The 18,832-nt window shown below is 47.6% G+C and overlaps 2 protein-coding genes across 5 annotated transcripts in view; one reads left to right on the top strand and one right to left on the bottom strand.

Annotated features, from left to right (window-relative positions):
• Positions 1-4,487, top strand: part of PITRM1 (pitrilysin metallopeptidase 1) — a 29,570-nt gene extending 25,083 nt beyond the window's left edge. For both annotated transcript variants that reach the window (XM_037510542.2, XM_037510543.2), the window contains 5 exons: positions 106-218; positions 1,316-1,441; positions 2,323-2,468; positions 2,910-3,012; positions 3,103-4,487. In XM_037510542.2, the coding sequence (XP_037366439.1) occupies positions 106-218; positions 1,316-1,441; positions 2,323-2,468; positions 2,910-3,012; positions 3,103-3,196 (582 nt within the window). In that variant the 3' untranslated portion in view covers positions 3,197-4,487. The remainder of the gene's footprint in view (positions 1-105; positions 219-1,315; positions 1,442-2,322; positions 2,469-2,909; positions 3,013-3,102) is intronic.
• The window catches only part of PFKP (phosphofructokinase, platelet), a 186,758-nt gene continuing 172,138 nt past the window's right edge, over positions 4,213-18,832 (bottom strand). The window contains exons 15-23 of one of the 3 annotated variants that reach the window (XM_054695056.1): positions 18,375-18,462; positions 17,594-17,746; positions 13,562-13,714; positions 9,431-9,595; positions 7,133-7,194; positions 6,638-6,749; positions 5,597-5,696; positions 4,893-4,992; positions 4,213-4,624 (exon numbers count right to left, since the gene is read on the bottom strand). In XM_054695056.1, the coding sequence (XP_054551031.1) occupies positions 4,480-4,624; positions 4,893-4,992; positions 5,597-5,696; positions 6,638-6,749; positions 7,133-7,194; positions 9,431-9,595; positions 13,562-13,714; positions 17,594-17,746; positions 18,375-18,462 (1,078 nt within the window). In that variant the 3' untranslated portion in view covers positions 4,213-4,479. The remainder of the gene's footprint in view (positions 4,625-4,892; positions 4,993-5,596; positions 5,697-6,637; positions 6,750-7,132; positions 7,195-9,430; positions 9,596-13,561; positions 13,715-17,593; positions 17,747-18,374; positions 18,463-18,832) is intronic. The other 2 variants (XM_037510541.2, XM_037510540.2) reach the window with 2 other exon arrangements.

Raw genomic sequence — 18,832 nt, 5'->3', positions numbered from 1 at the left:
GAGACACAGCTGCAAGTAGGACACTTGGACAGCAGGGAGCAACCGTGCTCACCCCGGGCCGCATCACAGCACAGCCCAGCTGAATGACCCTCCTTTACTCCTCAGGACCCCACTTTCAAACCTTGCCAAATGAAGACGCATTTCCTGCTTCCCTTCCCTGTGAACTATGTTGCTGAATGTGTTAGGACTGCCCCTTACACAGACCCGGACCATGCCAGGTGAGCGGGGTGGCAGGGGATTTCACAGATAGGGACAGAAGTGGCCAATTAGGAGCCTGTGTCCTGGGAGAGGGAGGGTGTTGGTGGCAGCACGTGGAAATTGGACCAACCATGGAGTCAGTGTTGGTTCAAGAAAAAGGAAGTTCCATGTAAAAAATGGAATCATTGTGTTGTCAGCTATGCTGTGAATGATTTATTTCCCTATTTCTATAGTGAGGAAATGTGCTCTCTCTGCCTATAGTCAAGAATATAGTAATATATTTCTACCATCAAATAGAAAAAAGGACTTAAAACAGGAGTTACCCCCTAGTTAGATTTTTCCCTTTTATATATGTTGGTTTTTCAACAGTGGGTCCCATATGGAATACAGAACTTTCTAAGGACAAGCACATGGCAGGTAAACCTGCAGCACCTGTGCGGCCAGAGCCCCCTGCACAGCTTGGCACTCCTGCTCAGAGCCGCCCTCCCAGGGTTTGTGGTGCAAACAGCTTTTCCTCCCCACCAGCTTCAGGAATGACAAGTTTGAGTTCATACTTGCCCCCATTTAGTCCATCATTTGGCCGGTTTCTTCCTACAGAAAGGGTTGTGGGAGCTGGTCCAGTGCTCAGAGCAGCAGGCCCATGTCTCCACACATGGTGGCTGTGGCCCAGCTTGCTCCCTTTCAGATGGAAAAATTTTCTAGAACCAGCCTTTTCTAGGACATCAGCTATTAACCACTTACAAAGGCATGGGATCATGGGATTCATAGTAGAAATTTATATACGTGGGAAGTTCTTAAATAATTTTTCCCGTGATGTGGTTTTTTTAAAAAAATGCTTCATGTGTGTTTTGACAAACAATAGAGTGAGGAAGGTCCAAAGAAAGTTCATGTCCACACTGCACCACCTCTCCTCTTGATCCAAGTCCACCTTTTGAAAATTGTTCCTCATTTTGCAGTTTTATTTTTTAAACATCGGACTATCGTTCATATGTTACAACTTGATTTTTATTTTTGTTTTCACTTAATTATCCATTAGGCAACTTTTAGATTATATACTTCCCTGTCACCTATGTTCGTGTTTAACTTGCATTTCGTTAAATCCTACATTTCATTTCAGCCTTAAGATCCTTGCACGTTTGATGACTACTAAGTTCTTGCATACAGAAATTCGAGAAAAAGGTGGAGCTTATGGTGGAGGTGCTAAACTCGGTCATAATGGAATATTCACTTTTTACTCATATAGGTGAGTTTTTCTCTGGCCTTGGAGACACAATGTCACTGGCTCATTCAGGCATCACTATCTTCACTTTGGAGTGAAATGTAGAAATACAGTTTCCACTTCTCAGCACTTAGCCACTCCCAGCAATGTCCTTGAGGTTGCCAGGTTTTAGCAGTGGGATAGAAAGGAAACATTTTGTCTCAAGTAAATTCTGGAGTTTGGAAACTACTGAATAGGCAGTATTGCCCTTTCACTTAGGGTAATCCTTTCTTTTGTGGGGGGGTCCCCTGCCTGAAGACTTAACACCCAAAGGGAAGGGGGAATTGCCTGCTACCCTCGACAGCTCCATCTTTCTCCAGAACTACTTCAGGCTCTGTGTACTTGTGTTTGGAGCTGCGGTTCTGGAGAGGGATAGAAAAGTCACACGTGAGCTCACCATCACTGTCTACATGGCATGTTCAGCAGTACATGGGTTTGAGCAGAGGACCTTGTAGCTCTGTGTAGACAGTGAAGGATCTCAAACTGGCCCAGTTATAGGTGATTATTAGACTGTTCTGGGTGATACCTTATGAAACAGTGTTTGATCTACTTAGCTTTTCTGCATAAATTTGCTTCCATTCAATTAGATTTTCCTCTATCTCACTTTTCCTAGTGAAATCAGAAAGTTGCATTTCTGGTGGCAGAATCAGGTGGACAGACCTTGTCTCCAAATAGAGGTGACAGATTGGACAGATCTGCGTTAGATTTAAATTTCCCAGAGTATCAATTTTTGTCAGTGAGCTGTTTAGACTAAGCATTAAAATAATCATTTTAGGACTAGAAAATGTTGAAGTCAGTACATGATTGCTATTTCCTTTTCCACCCATTGATGGACGAATATTTATTTAACCCTTTGGGTCTCTTAGGGATCCACATTCAGTAGAAACGCTCCAATACTTTGCAAAGGCTGTGGACTGGGCCAAGGCTGGACGGTTTTCCCAGCAGGACATCGATGAAGCCAAGTTGTCTGTTTTTTCTGCTGTGGATGCCCCGGTGGCCCCTTCAGAAAAAGGTATTTGGAGTAGCTAGCAGCACTGTGATGGTGATGTTAGCAGACAGGACTCCCAGCTCTGGGTTCTGACCATACACCTATTACCCCTTAACTCTCTGTTTCAGTCAAGTCCTCCAGGACTTGGCTTTCCTACTTGACGTAGGTGTCTCTGCCTTAAGCACATGCTTCTTGGTACCTGGGCAAGAGCATCTCAGTGTTTGCCACTTGAAAGGAGGATCCATTGTTTCAGAGCTGAGTGAGCCGCCACGTAGGAGGCTTAGTGCTCTGGACAGTGTGGCTGTCCCAGCGAGGAGATAGTCCTGGTATGAAATCTCATTTGTCCTCATCCTCACCCCCAAAGGGGAGAAGCTCCAGGGAAGCTGAAGATCATGGTTTGATGTTTGGTGGAAATGTGTCAGTAAGGTGACCACACACAGGGTCAGCACCTGTGTTCCCTTCCAGGGATGGACCACTTCCTGTATGGCCTCTCAGACGAGATGAAGCAGGCCCACCGGGAACAGCTCTTTGCCGTCTGCCACAAAGGTCTTCTCAACGTGAGCAACAAGTGAGTAAGGCCCTTGCAGTGTTCAGAGCCTGCTTGGACTTTTGAGGTTCTCCATGCAGGAGACAGTCCTGAGTGCCTCCTTCCTTTCAGGTACCTTGGTGTTGGGAAGAGCACACACGGATTGGCTATCCTTGGACCAGAGAATGCAAAACTCGCCAAGGACCCATCATGGATAATAAGATAACAAGTCTGAGCGCAGTTCAATTTGTGAAGTCAGGAAAGTTAACTGTGTTTTCATTCCCCCTAAATCTTGATCATAAATATTATTTCACCAAAGGTATCACCCTAGCAAGTGAGACCAAAATCCTTCTACAGTTTAAATAACCAGACAGTCTAAATAATCATGCATTAAGTGCCAGAGGTGTACAAATTATAATTTTAAAGACTTCTAATGATATAAATGCTTATTTTACCTTACTAACCCTAGATTATTTATTTTAAAAATAAAAAGCAACTGTAATCTACTGTGCTTTAGTCATTTTAAATGACATTTTCCTAAAGTAGTTCTTGGGACCTTTATTTAAAAACGAATGAAATGAACAAACCAAGGTATCCCAATATCTGCTTTGGTTTATAAAAAACTGGTTACAGGAAGGCCTGTCAGAAAACTAACACAAATATGCCAGCCAGCCTGACAGACCAGCGAGAACTCGGTACCTATGAGTGAGTGTTAACTGAAGCTTTTCCTACCTGGTCTGTAGAGAGGGGGGCCCTCTCTCATCCGTTAATGACATTTTTCAGATAGAAAGGGAACATCTCCGTGCTTGCTCTCCTTTATCATTTGTTTCTCAGTGCTTGAAGGGACTTAATTCAGTTGTCATCCTCTCGATAGAATGCCTGTCTCCACCATTTCTGGTTTACAAGCTGTTACCTTTCTCATCTCAGGCCACAGCCCCGAGGGACTCCAAAAGGTCACCCTAAAGGTGGGGCTGACGTGGAGGAGATGTTGGTAGCCTTGGAATCCAGTGTTTGAGCTTACCTTGTTCTTAAAGCACACGTGAGTTCTGTTTCTAATAATACACCTGGTGTCCCTTGAGAAGCAGACAAGAGGTGGATTTGGGTCACCTCTCCCAGAGCAAGGCAATTTCAGGGAGCCTGTCTCCCTTCAAAATGATGTCTGCTGTGTGCAAAACAGTTTGCTAATATGTGCAGATTCACCTTTGGTAGCGACCCACAGATCCTCAGATTTAAAAATTAGAAAACTGAAGAGAGTACTGAGTTTTGCCAAGTGTTTAATTCCACTGGGTGTGTACATTTAAAGCAGGACGTGGGGTGGAAGGTCCAGCAGAAAACTCTTGGGTCTCTTAAGGATCCACGGGCGAAGGGTACAGGTGGCGGGTATGCTGTGATTAGTATTAATGTCAACAGTACTCACATAAAGTCCTGATAAATAACTTAACTGTTACAAAAATGGGTGATAGACGGGAAATGGGAAGCATCACTGGTGGACAGGCGGGCCCCATGCGTCTAGATGGCAGCATGCTCTTCGTGGCCACTGTGCACGTCTAGCAGCTCACCGGAGTCAGACACTTCGTAGCTGGCCTTGTACTTGGCCAATATTTTCATGAGCGGCCGCAGTTTCAGCCACCACTGCTCTTTGGGGATTCTGTGGCTGTGGAAGAGGAGGGAGAGGAGGCAGGGTTGAAACCACACTGGATGCAGCAGATGCTCTGCCTGCCCAGACACAGGAAGGGGCTTTATGTAGCTTTTCCATCAAGTCTAGGTGATCATTTCATTTCTAAACATTAAGCCCTATTTCTGAGTCTTGCATCTTCTAACTTGGCTTTCTTAAACATGTAACTGAGTCACTTACAGAAACTGAAGCGAGGATTAGCACTTACTCTTGACAGCAGTGAGGTTTAGATATTATGCTTACTTACTCAAAATCTGTCTCTTTCTTTAGCTCTACCACAGGTTGGAAAAGAACTTTTCTTTTGTTGATTCCCAGCACACAGATAGAATCATCTGTTACAAATTTTCCTATAAAATAAAGAAAATGATCTAAGAACTGATAATTAGTTGTATGAACAGGTTAGATGAAATAATAAGCAGAGGAAGAAACGGTGAGGGGAAAGGAAGGCTCGCTCACTGACATGAGGGTGTAGGGCCCTGTGGGAGGAAGAATCGGGGTTTCTTGGAACCTGCCTGGGTGGAAGCTAGAGTTCCCCAGCTCTGCTGGGGGCCAAGAGAGGTGGTGAGGGACACCCAAGAGCTGGTGCTCCCCAGCTATTGCTGCTTCCTTCAGGATCAGGACTGGAAGGAGAGAGGCCATGGTGCATGCGCACCAGGGTGGTGACTGGCCTCCCTCCGCCCACACTAGTCCTGGTGGTGATGCGGGTGATGGAACAGTTGATGGTGAGTGACTACTTCACTAAATACCAGAATAGGAAAATTGGCTTAAATTGTAGGAAAAAAGGCTGAGAGTTAATGAGATGAGTACTCATAGATGAATTGGAAAAAAGAAAATATATAACCAAGAAGGAAAAACAGAAAAACAGAAATTAACACAGAAAACTCAAAAAAGAGTTTTCTCATCTGCCAGCCTGTCTCAACATTAACGCCGCCTCACCCCTGTCCCCCATACCTTTTCCCTGAGATGTCTTCAGTTTCTCAGTGATCCACTGCATGGCTCTAGCAGAAATTTTGGTTCCAAAGTTCCTATCAAATGGAGAAGGCGCTCCGCCCTGTTGGTGGTAATGTGAAATGTTAGATACGCAATGCCACCTTCCTGGCTGCTGCTTTCTAAAAGTGAATTAGAAATTAAAGTTATTGTTACTTAACAAAATTCACGTAATTTTGAGAGACCAAATTTGTAAAGCTAGGTTTTGTGGTTTTTTTTTTTTTTTTGTGTGTGTGTGTGTGTATTTCTGTCTTGTGTCTAGTTGGAACTAACCAAACACAAACCCTGTGACTTGTGTAACCAGAGGTTAGCCTTTGAAACTTTTAATCCGTGGGACCAGTCCACTGGCAGTGGGCACTGTCTTAGAATCCTCTAACCTTGAGTTAAGAGGTTCATACTTTCCTTCAAAAATATGAACTCAGGACTCATTTTCACAAAAATACACATATGCCTGCATTTCATCAGGAGATTCACTGACCTTCTGAAATGAATTAATGGGGTCTAGGTTAAAGGGGAAGGAGCAGGCAGAGTCTTGGTCATCCTAAGCAACTCCAGCTTTGTTATCTAAGGCACCCTTACAAATTAGAACATCTCAAGATGCTTTCCAAATCATTCCAAATCATTCTGATTTTGTGCAAACCTCAAATAAGTATTTGACCTTCCATTTAACTAATGATGGCCCAATATCTAATGGGGCACTTAATTTGAATAAATTTTTCTAGTTAACTGGCATCACTAATTCTGTAAAAGTTGATAGGATTTCCTTAAAAAGTTCCATCTGCCCAAATATTGCAAACAGATAACTCCCAAAACTGATTTTTGGTTTAACTTTAAAATGGTCCTGTAACAGTCTAGATGTTTTTTTAAATCTTCTGGGAATGTGCTTATGAATACACTTTTCTTTCCAAATGGTTAAAACAAAACACTGGTCTGAAACCAGTCCATGGCTAACACCTTCCTCTCCGGGGGTGTGCCCCCCGGATCCAGGCATCGGAGAGGCCCCACCTGCTGCATGTGGCCCAGCACGTTCTTTCTGCAGTCGAACACGCCCTTGCCTTCTTCCGAGTAGAGTTGGTAAATGAAGTCAGTGGTGTAGTTTTCACTGCAGCTTTCATTTCTGAAATGATTGGAAGTGGCCGAGTTAATCAGAGCAGGGGTTAGGGACTTAGGAGCTTCTGGCCCAAAAGGTAGCTGGGAGTTTGAGGCCCACTGAGCACTGGTGACCTGTGCCAGCTTGACCACCCCAGCCCTTTGACAGCCCAAGACCCTGTGAACAACAGACAGTATGATTTGGAGAGATCTTAAAAAAATAAAATAAGCTACAAAGCAAAAATGTTTTAAAAATCACCACTTCACAATTTAAATGCATGCCCTTTTATAACACAACACACAGCTACTCTTTCTTAGTGTTCAGCGTGAGAATCATGGCAGAGAATGGTTCTTTTCAATCAAATAGGTTCTGACAAGCTAGGTCAGGGATAGAGAAAGGTTTGCCATTACCTGAGCACCAACCCTCGCTGGATAGTGGTCTTCATCTTCTGTGTCAGGTGCTCCACGTTGGACTAGAAAAGAGTGTTCTGTTAACCCAATACCTTTTACTCACCACCCGCTGTGTGCCAGGCACTGTAGGAGCCTACGCCTACGTGCTGAAACTAGCAGTGGGCAAGTCTACATTTCAGTGGAGGGGGCAAAAGACAAAGGAGAACACACCATGCGGGAAAATGCAGTGGGGTGACTTTGATAACAAGGTTATGCATCCCCAGGAGGTAGGGATAGGAGTGACATACTCAGCATGTTTATTTAGTCAGCAGAACTTAAGCTTTTCCAAATAAATAGATCTTCTTACATATATTCTATATACTTGGCCTGAGGCTTATCCACTGCTCCACGATCCTTATCATTTTACCATTACAATATTTTCTTTCTAAGGAAAATAACTCTCCATTACATCTTTATGTTCAATCTCATGTAACTGCCTAATGACCATTTCAGATGAGAGAATTTTTTACTGACTCAAATTTGTCCACAAATTTTGTAAGGAAAGAAATACTCTATTTTGAGAGGAAAAACATGCAAAAAGATATTTACAGGCAAGCAAATCTCAGCTGTTATTACAATTATTATCTGCTATGTGCCAGGAACTGCAACAGTGTTGGCCAGGCATCTTCTTTTGACAGGCTTTTTAAATTTTTAATTCAGTCTTGTAAAGAAATTCATAGGTGAAGATAAATCATTTATTAAAAAAAACAAAAAACTCTCTCTCTCTCTCTACCGGATATATTTGGCTCAAAAACAGATGAAGATAAAATCACAACTATTTATTTATGAGCCATATTTGTGGTTCTGTATATTTCAGTTGAGTTTTCATTGCTAACTAGCCCCTCCATCCTACGGAACAGATTTTGGCATCACCAAAGTTGTCCTTGAGCACCTTGGGGCTGGGAGCAAGGGCAGCCAGCAACACAGAGCCAGGTGCTGCCCCCTCCCTGCTGGCTCTCCTTCCCCTCCACACCCATGACTCCTTCAATCCCTGAAGGGGGACTGGGCAATCTAACTAATGGTTCGCTCTCCCAACCAGCACTTCCCCCAAAAAGCTGGGGGAACAGAGAAACCTGCATCAATTTAGAAGGCACCTGTGACCTTATGAAAGGAGCAAGTGGCAACACAGGAGTGAAGCTGTACACTTGGGTACTCAGGATGTGGAGACGTGGCCACATCTTCTAACAAATGTACCGCTTGGTGGGGAACACCGACTGTGTGGGAGGCTGTGCTGGGTCGTGACAGAGGCCTGCAGGAAAAATCCCTTGCTATGAACCTAAATCTACTTTAACAAAATACTACTAGTAAGGTGGTTTTTTTCTTGAGCATGTAGCAGGAAAGAGGAGGCTAGCTTTGTCCCCATGTTTTACTTGACATCTGAGCCCACTGTGCCATGTCCCCATGAGTCTAGCGTCCCCACAGCTCTAGCTGTTTGTGGCTGCTGGCATTTAACAAAAGCCACTCCGGGGCAGCACAGGAAGGGGGGCTGCAGCCACTGCAGAGCATCCCAAACTCAGACCCATAAGGGCACCCAGGAGCCAGGATCGATCTATATAGTCCAGAAGGCCAAAGAGACTGTTTATGTACAGCAGCTGTTTATGGAATACCAGGTCCCATTTGAAAGGTCCATGCAGCAGGCCGCAATGCAAAAGCCTACCCGGAAGCCCACCTGGGGGGCAGGAATGCAGATACCTGCCTGGAGGACTCAGACAATGAGCCTCCCCCCTCCCTCTACGAGTCTCCTCTCAGACAAAGAACCTATACCTGCCCTACAAACTTTTCCCGCCATAGGAGCCCAACTACCCACCTGACCTCTCCTCGCCCTATAACACCCTGCTTCCCCCTAACAATGCGCGCGGCTTCACTGACCCCCGCCTTGGGTGCTTGAGGTCCGCCCAGGGCGCAATAAACTTTCCCTCCCTTTGAGAAATGTAGCCTGGCTCTCCTTTTCTTTACTGCGCCGAACCTTTCACCATTCAGCACCAATGTCCAGATTAATGACCTGCCTATGAGAAATGCTAACGACATAGTGGATGAGATAATGCAAGAGGCAAAAACATACAAGCTCGTGTAAGGAGGACAGGCACTTTGAAGCATGTTTGTTCTCACTGTCCTGATACTGAAGGAGTCCTGCACCGGGACCTCCCTGGGCTTGATGAGATGGGCCGTTGGAAGGTCATATAGTTCAATATCCTTGTCCCCTCCCACCAAACTGATCAGATGGGAAGCAGCAGCAAAGGCCCAAGGGCCTGTGCTTACCTGTAGATCTCTGATATCAAAGGGCTCTTCAAAAATGTAGGCTGCATCGGCTCCTGCGGCGAGGCCCCCCATGTTGGCCAGGTAGCCACAGTAGCCCCCCATGGTCTCGATGATGAACACACGGCGCTTGGTCCCACTGGCCGACTGTTTGATGCGGTCGCAGGTCTGGTCACAGGAGGACATGGGTCATTTGAGGCAGGTGCAGGATAGGCCAGAGCCCCATGCCCCCCGCAAGCCCAGCAGGTCCTATTATGTGTCCCCAGCTCTGGGCCGTTGCAGGCACGGCCCTGACCTTGGTCAGTGTGATCAGTCCCTGTGATGTAAGAGCTGCCCATTGCAGCAGACCTGATCACTCCTCCCAGGGGCCTTGGGAAGACCAACAGACCAGCTCGTCTACCTGCCAAGGCAGCCTGCAGGATATGAGCATGTTAGACTGTGTGGGTTTAGCCAATGGGAATTTGTGATTTTCTTTTGAAAAGTTCTCTGTGAAGTCTGGATTTTGGTCAGCCGCACTCTCTCCCTCAATGTTACAGCATGTCTAGCATCGCTACTCAAAGTCTGGTAGTGGTGGATTCTTAGACAAAAACACCCAAGTCTTCCAGACACTTAGAGTAGGTCCCCTAAGGCCTGGTTGGGGACACAAGCTCGGGAGGAAAAAAAAAACCACCACCACAAAAATCCACTTGCTCCCCTCTCTAGACAAGCCCACTCTCCTTCAGGTCTTGTAAAGTCTCTGACCTAGCTCAGTCCATGAAAAACGCACTGGACCTCTGGCCCTGCTCAGCACCTCCTTTAACACCATTCTCAAGTGTGACACAGCCTTCACATGGAGTGTCTGGCCTGCCCTCCAGCTGCCATCCCATCCCTACTGTGCCACCCTGTTCTCGTGGCTCCAAGACAGTGGCCCCATAGGTCAGCAAGGCCCTAATTCCTGTACTGGACTGTTTGCTTACATGGTGATTAATTCCAGGAGGGTGAGGGGGAGATGATCCTAGATTATCTGGTGAACATGGATATAAATGTCAGTGTCCTCAGAGAGGCAGGATCCACGAGATACCCAGGAAGAGGCACAGGATGCTGGAAGTGCCCGTTGGCAGGTTGTGAGATGAATAAGGACCAGGGACTATGCCAGCAAAGGAACTAACATAATTTCTTTGGGAAATCCAGCTACTTCCTGGGCATAGACGAGAGTATCTACAAGGAGCCTCGTGAGAGTCCCTGTCCTTTCATCCCAGAGATGGCCAAAGCACATCTCTGCAGTCATTTGTCATTGTGATCTGGTGCATCTTCCTCACTAAGATCGCAAATTCCATGAAGACAGGAATCACAGCTTGGATGGACTCTCACCTCTGCCACAGCAGCAGCCCCCAGCTGTGTCTTTCAACACAGCAGGTGCCCATATCAGCTACCAGCAACCAGTGGTACAGGAGGCCCTAAGTGAGTCTGCAGGGAAACCAATAGGGTGGAGGCAAGGAGGCCAACCAAGCTCATGGGTCTTTGGGGAAGGGCAGTGCGTGCTCCAAAGTGTACCACCACCAGTGTGGGAACTCACTCCAGTACCTTGAGTTACATATAAAAAGAGAATTTTGGTTTTCAAACACAAGCTCAATTAAAATCACTCATAACTATACTTTAAATTTCTTTGATGGGTCCTCACCCTTACAAAAGAGACTGATTCAAAATTCAGTATGTGCTTTAGTTGGTGGGCAACTTAGTGTCTCTAGAAGCTGAGAAGGGGAGAAATAAGCATCAGTATTATAGTTTTTGCTGGTGGTTGCACAGGGACAGGGGGTGAGAACCTGACAAGTATCTGGAGAACCCACACAGGCCGGCGTGGGTTTTCCTTGTGGACATCATTGGATGTCGTCTATGACATTCAAGTACTGAAACCTCCCTGCGTAGTCTTTGTTTCCAAGGAATTCTGTGCGGTGGGGAAGAACAGGGCTACATTCGTGGACCACATTCCAGGTCCCCTACCATTGCAAAATCACATGCATTCTATTTCCAACTGACTCTCCCCAGCATGCCACCCTAAGGCAGAGAATTATTGTCACTTAAGTTATTGCAGAAAAATGTTATAATCCCTTAATGGAAAATAATATGCTGGCAAAAAGGCTTTCATAAGGCTACCCTGAGCATGTGCCTCTCAGCTCTGATGAGGACGGCAAAGATGAAGGGCCCCAGTGGACCCGGCAACCGAGCAGAAGCCCCAGGGTTCTGTAAGCCACAGAGCAAGAACAGCAGTGGAGGGCTGACACTCAGCCTTTGTTTAGAGCTTAAACAGGCTGTGACTAAACACCTTCTCTTCTCTTCGGCACATCAGTGTATCCAGCAGTTTGAATCCTGTCTTTTAAAGATAGTCATCACAGCCAGAGTTACTAGAAGTAGCCTTGACGCGAGGCCACAACACCAAGTATGACCTATGTGGGGCTGGCAGCTCTTGGGGGTGGGGGGGTTCTCTGACTTTAGGGGTGAGAGGAAGGAATAAGGCACTGATGCCCCCTGCTTGCCCAGACCATTTGTCATCACTGTGCCAGTGTCCCCTCCCACCAGATCCCGACAACCTGCATTTGGTGAATGATTTCAAGGAAACTGCAGGAAAAACTTGTACAAGTTCCACCACTGCTAACTTTTTCCTGTACTGATATTTAAAAAATATAAAATCAAGTATGAAAAGATAAAATGGAGTTCGGACAGTGTAAAATAGGGGAAAAGCCACAGTCTTAACGACCACAGTCCTACTCTGTCACGGAGTTCTCAGGTTAGTCTCCTGTGACAAATATTCTCAGAAGTGAGTCAGCAGAACCTGGGCGACCAGACCAGATGGGCTGGGCCTCACCCACAAGGCACAGACTGAGGGCAAAGCCGGGACAGAGGCCAGGTGCAATGGGAGGGTGAGAGCAAGTGTGATCACCCGGGGGCGTCAACGATGCCATGGGGCCTCGAGGGATGGCCGCACTTGCAGCCTGGGCCACTCCATGCATCTGTCCAGCAAAGAAACAGAACCTAAGGAGGTGCTGTGCTGGCCCACGGCACCCCTCACTTGGCGAGGAGCCTCATGGAAAGCACTTCAGAAAAAAAGGAGGCCAGTTACCTCTTGGCAGCAAGCTCTGAGAAAACAAGTGACAAGCTTAAGATGTGCATCACTTTATGAGTCAGAGACAAGACACCATAGATTTTAGACAGCAGGTGACCTTTCCTCCCCTATCCCAATGTGGTATCTCAGCGCAGGAGAATCGACCTGGACCCAGGCTGTTCTAGGTCTGTGCCAGGCTGAACCAAGGGGCTCTCCAATAGAATTAGGGCTCAGCAGGCAAACGGTGGAGCCCACCTAGATATGGGTATCTCAAGAAAGAGGCCGAGGTCACCTTCTGGGTGATCAGTGATAGGGCCTGGACGTGGCCACCTCTTTTGTTACGGGATTGCTACTCCCCATAGCACAAGTACACTGGGGCCACCAGAGCGCTCATGTCCGGTCACTGACCACAGGCCTGGTGACACCAAAGCCTGGCATGGAGCAGAGTGGGGTGGGCAGGGCTCACCTACAATAGAAGCACCAGCTTCAGCCCTGGGCAGGGGCTGCTGAACCTGTCACACAGCTGGGCAGTGTTGCACTGATGCAACCTCCTGAGATGATGCTATTTCAACTCCAGCAGCACCTCACTTCACCACCAAGGAGGTACTCAAGCCAATGGGGCCTGCTCTGGCACCACATACCCACCCACCCCAGTGCCTTCAGATACATGTCCCTCCCTATGTGCTGTTCTGGGGTCCCCTCTAGCTGCCGCACACCTGGCTGTGCCTCTTGGGCATAAGAGGTGGCCCCCCAGCGTACCTGTGAAACCCCAGGCCTCTTGTGCAAGAGGCAGGGAAGTGGAAATTCCACCCAGAGCACTGATAGAACATCGGAGTTTTGATAAGATAGATTCTCCGTAGAATGGAGAAGCTAGGATAACTCACCCCAGCCTGTAAAGTGTGATATCAACTCCAGCTAATAGGGGGAAAAAAAGGTAAATAATAAATATGGTTCATTTATCCTGAAAGACTAAATAGGTATCCCCTTTCTGGCAGTCTCCTTGGGGAACAGAAACAAAATGTGGGAGCAAATAAAATGAGTGTCATTGCGCTTACCTCTACAATCGCATTCATGCTGGTATCAGAGCCCAGACTTATCTCTGTGCCTGGGATGTTGTTGCTCATGGTGGCAGGCAGGACACACATAGGCAAGCAGAATTCCTGGTGGCTGCTGCGGGCATCACCCAACATGATCATACCCTCATAACCCTGAAGCAGCAGTGTGGGTGGTTAGTGTGGCATCTGCCCCCCTGCTCATCATCAGGCAGGGGCTAGAGCTTGACAAAGCATCAGGGAGGACACCACTTGCTAGGGGGCATTAGTGAGCTCCGTTTCCCCAGTGGGTGAGAGAGAAGTGCCAGTGATGCAGAAACTGGGGGGCAGGGGGACTCCAATAATGCCTGGGGAGTGATAGGAGGGCTCAGTGCCCAGCATGGAGGGGACACAAGCATGAAGGCAGCAAAGCAGGGCCAGGATGGCACAGGGTGTTAGTGGTTAGAGAACAGTGGTTCTTTCTAGGCATCTCGAAGCAGGTGAGCAAAGGCATGGCTGGGAGAGTGTATGTACCGATTTAATCTTGTGACTTTCTGCAGTAGGCGGGGCACAGGTGCCTGCTGCAAAACTATGCAATAACCCCACATTCCTATTTCGGGCCACCCTATAGTCCCCCAAGGCAGACATGCAGTTAGAGCATTTGGGCCCGTAGCTGGGTGCCCTTCTGCTCTGAAAGGCACCCTGTCCCTGCCAAGCCTCCTTTGCAATTCTGACATGAAGCAGCAGATAAAACCAAGAACGCCAAACTACTCTGGAATCCAAGGTCGAACTGTAACTCTGATGTCAAAAAAGTCAGCTGTTCCTAAGCACATGGATGGGGGTTTGCATTAGCTGCCTCGGGTGTTAGTAAAACAGTGGACACAGGCCCACATCCACCATCCCTAAACCCACAGAGCTCCAAACAGCAGGGGGTGGGTTTTGGTGGGTCATTTCTTGTCTTTATTCCACTCTGACTATTCTCCATTTTGCTGCCTAACACTAAGTTTCGAAGCAGGTAGCACCCAAGCCTCCCCAGAAGGCATGTCCTCCATTACCTCTTAGCACCCCAAACATGTTCAGGGCGGCTATGGCCCAAGGATGGTAGGGTGGGCCTGAGTAAGTTAGTGCACTGAGTGGTAGGGATGGAGGGGAGGTAGGCACTCACCACCGGCACCAGACCCTGAATTAGCAGCTCTGCCCACCCTCAGACTCCACGTCACCAACTCTACCCACCTGCGACCAGCTTCACTCAGTGTCCCCACAGACCCCGCCTTCCCGACCTGTCCACCTCAGTCACAAAGCAGAGACCTGGAGGCCCCTGCCCTGGAGACAAAGGTCTTATCCAGATCCTGGGGCGGCGCTGCCTCAGGCTCTGACAGAGAGATCTCACAACTCTACAAAGCCTCCGTGAATATTCACAGTCCTCCACATTCACGTTGAGAAGAGTGGTTTTTAAGGAAATAATCATGGTTCTCCTAGTCTCTATAATCATACCTCTGGGCCATCAGCAGGACTGTGGCTGCTGCTACCTTCTCAGCATTGAGAGCAGCACAGGGCACAGCTCATGTTTGCTATGTTTTGGGTAAAAGACAAACGGGTCAGTTCTGTGGGATAAAAACCTGCCGCTTAAAAAGCCTGTAACCACAGTGTGAGTGTTTTCTAAACACCTGTTCTGAGGGATCGATTTTGTGCTGCTCCCTCCTAACACATGAGCACGCTGACACTGGTGTCCAGTGAAGCCCCGTCAGCCAAGCACTAATGGTGGCAAGAAGAAGAGACTTTGCAGGTTTGTCCACCTCAGCACCGCTCACCTTCTGGGAGGGCACCTCCAGGTAGGAGCTGTCCTGTCAGCGTGGCTTCCAGCAGCACACTGACCTCCACCCATGGGATGCCAGTGGCATACCTTCACCCAGTTCTGACCACCAGAAATGTCCCCAGTTCTGGCAGCTGTCCTCTGGGGGCTAAACTCCCACCCAGTGAGAATCACAGAGTGTGAACAGGAGCAGTTGGCACTGGAGATGCTGGGTTGCATCCTGAGCGCTTCCTGGCCAAGCACTGAGGCAGACAGAGCCATGTTATAGACTATGGGCCCAGATTCTCAGGCCACCTGAGAAGGAGATGTCTGGCAAGGAGAACCGAGAAGGTGAGGGACTGATGCTCACCTCACACTGCTCCTTCTGCCCAAGATTCCCTAGGTCCCCGGTAGCATCGGGAGGGACCCAGGGCACCGATGCCATCCTCAGACTCCTCCCTCCCTGCACATTTCCTGCTGACAATGCCACCCCCTTCCCTTTTCATGGCCAGTCAGCCCATCCCAAATCTAAATCTCCCTCAAAAGATTCAACTTCACTGTAGCCAGAAGAGCGAGGGCTGCAGTGTCACCACGTCCAGGCTGCCCACAGTCCTCTGTGCTGACTTCCACTACGGAGTCACTGCCTGCTTATCCCTGATCACAAACCAGAACCAGGACTTAGACTCTGAGCCTCTGAGCAACTCCATCACTCACCTGGGTGGGTCAGCAGGCCTGGTACCTGCACGAGCGCAGCCTAGTTTATCACTGGTTACCCTGGCTCTGAGGAACGCAATGGAAAACTGAATTCAAGATAAAGAATAAATCTCAAAATCCCTCAGGGAGCAAGGATGGATAATTGGAAGCTTTTTCCCCTACATATTTTGGTTTTCAAATATTTTGGCTTTCAGATGTAACAATACATATGAATTATATCTTTGTAATCTGGAAAACAATTCCATTGTGGAGCCTGGAATGTGAGAGAGGGCGTCGTGTCTTTGTGCTGTGAGTGCACGTGAATCATGGCAGGGAGATGAACACCGACCTCGGTCAGGACCTGCAAATGAAACTTGTCACCGGCTCACCCACCCCAAGACCAGTGCTAATTAAGTAGCAATTAAGAAAAATGAACATTCAGTTGTTTCTACTGCAAGGTCAGCAAAAGCATGTTCAAAATGTAGCTGAGGCAGGGAGATAAGCACTGAAACAAATGAAGTTCATTTCTCGACAGACAGTGACCTTACAGCATGAAGACCAGGAGCTGAATTAACTCAACAGCAGCGCAAGTAGGACACAGTCAGCACAGCGCAGGCGGGACAGGTGATGGCAATGAGGACGCTCCAGCAGGGACACAGGTGACACAGGTGGAGCTTTTTAGTAAAGAAATTGCAGAAAGTTTAAGAAGTGCAGAAAAGTGAGAAACCAGTGCTAAGCATTACATACCATTTTTGATTTTTCAAAGCGTTTCCTTTTTATTTACCAGTACTAGAAACAAATGGGATGCCACAGGTGGAAGGAAAAAAAAAATCTCAAAAAAATATTTAAGAGATCTGGGCCTCACAAGGAAAATGAAACTTGAGAATTGATGGAGAAATTTTAGTCACTGAATTAAAAAAAAAAAAAAAAAGAGCGATCCTCAACTCCCATGTGATTTCTCAGGTGTGATTTACAAATAGGATTATAAAGATGTTATTTCTGTTTCGTTTTGCCTTTCAGTAAAAAGACTGAAATAGCATCCCTAGTATTTTAGATGTCGCTAACATCACCAATTACAAAGGGAGAAGGAATTTGGTGGCCACAGTCAAAAGTTTCACAAATTCAATGGTGGATGCAGGCTAATCAGTAAAATAAAGTGTTTAGTTCAAGTTTTACTCTGAAACATTCAAGTAGGAGCGACTACACCCAGGATTTATCACAATAAGGTGTACAGGCTTGATACCATTTGGTTTGTCCAAAGGAGGAAAAAAAAAACCCCACTTTAATGATTATCCGAATCACAAAAAGTGGTGACCTCCACCCCATGTGCTCTTCAGATGCTCCTGGTCACTCCATGGGCCTGGGCATTGTTCTGGCCACGGTGTAGGAAAGGAGGTGGTGGAAATCTTGGAAACTGGATCAGAGATGGTCAGATCTTTTACTATCTTTCTGGAAACAAAACAAGCCCAGACCTCGCTCAGGTTTCTAGTGTACTGGTAGATAAAGAAGCGGGCCAGGTGCCCTCTGGGTTAGTGTCCACGGCACCTGCTTTGCTGACTACATGGACTTACGTCGGTGATGGTATTCAGGGCCGTGTCTGCACCGATGCTGAAATCAGAGCCCGGCACGTTGTTGGAGACAGTGGCAGGGACCATGACCATGGGCACACAGAGCTCCATGTGATGCTCCCGGGCAGCTGAGAGCTCTAGCAATCCCAGGTAGGCCTGCAGGTAAGTGTGTGCAGTTGTGGGGAAAGAAGGGGGAGCAGAGAGAGGGATATTGATGGACCACTAAGAGAATCCAGGTGAGAACACATTAACATCACAGACAGGCACGAAGGGGACCACAGGCAACATCTTGTAGACGCCAGATCACATTTCTTCAGGGTGAGAGTTTGACTAGGGTGAGGCTGCTCAGGGTGAGGCTGTTACATATTCTCTACATAAACTGAAAGGTGATATTGGCACTGATCTGGGATGAGCAGAAAATATTAAGGCCAGCAGCCCTGGTATATAATTTAAAAAATTTAAACAAACTGCCCATAAAACTCCTTTCCTTTCTGAGTCACCAAAGGGCTTCAATTTAAGAGACAGAACTCACTGATGGTGGAGCTCAGGCAAGGTGTCAAGCTCCTGCTTCTGGACTGAGTCACTTTCCTAGCACTGGGTGGGCTCATACTTCGTCTGGACCGTGATGTTGTCTGTATCACGAGTGTCCAGTGGCAGTCGAACTTGGGGTGCTATGACCACCTTCAGTGAAGAGTAGCAGCCAGGACCATGCTGGCCAGCAGCTGGCCAGAGGCACTGTTCAGACATGCCGCACCAAGAGCTAGTGGGGGAACAGACAACATACCTCAAATCCTCCGATGATCAACAGTGCGTTGATGTTGTGGGTGCGGATCTGTGCTGCAATTTCCTCCAGATACTTTTTAGGCAGTGTACTGAAAATCAAGAGACAAGGTCACCCCCAGCACCCCAACAGGACCCACTTAACTCCTGCCCCTGACCAAACCAAGTGGCACTATAACCATCTGCCTCCCTCCTCATGGGGGGTTGGGGAGGCCCAGAGTGGCATGTTGGGGAACCACACAGTGAGTCTCGGGGTACATTTTCAAATTAACTGGAAGAAACTTTGCAATTGTCCAGCGGCTTGAACTCTACTACCTCATTAGAAACTCTACTGCCTTGGGCCTCCCTGGTGGCGCAGCGGTTGAGCACTGGGCTGCGAAGCTGTCCACAGCCTCTGCAGCGCCGGCTCGATCCCCAGTCGCCGGGCGAGGGTCCCACATGGCGCGCAGACCTCTCCTGCCG

Source organism: Talpa occidentalis, unplaced genomic scaffold (genome assembly GCF_014898055.3).
Source record: "Talpa occidentalis isolate TD23 unplaced genomic scaffold, MPIMG_talOcc4v2.1 talOcc4.14, whole genome shotgun sequence".
NCBI classification, from domain to species: Eukaryota; Metazoa; Chordata; class Mammalia; order Eulipotyphla; family Talpidae; genus Talpa; species Talpa occidentalis.
The sequence above is the reverse complement of the archived record's forward strand: the minus strand, read 5'-3'. Positions and strand labels throughout refer to the sequence as shown.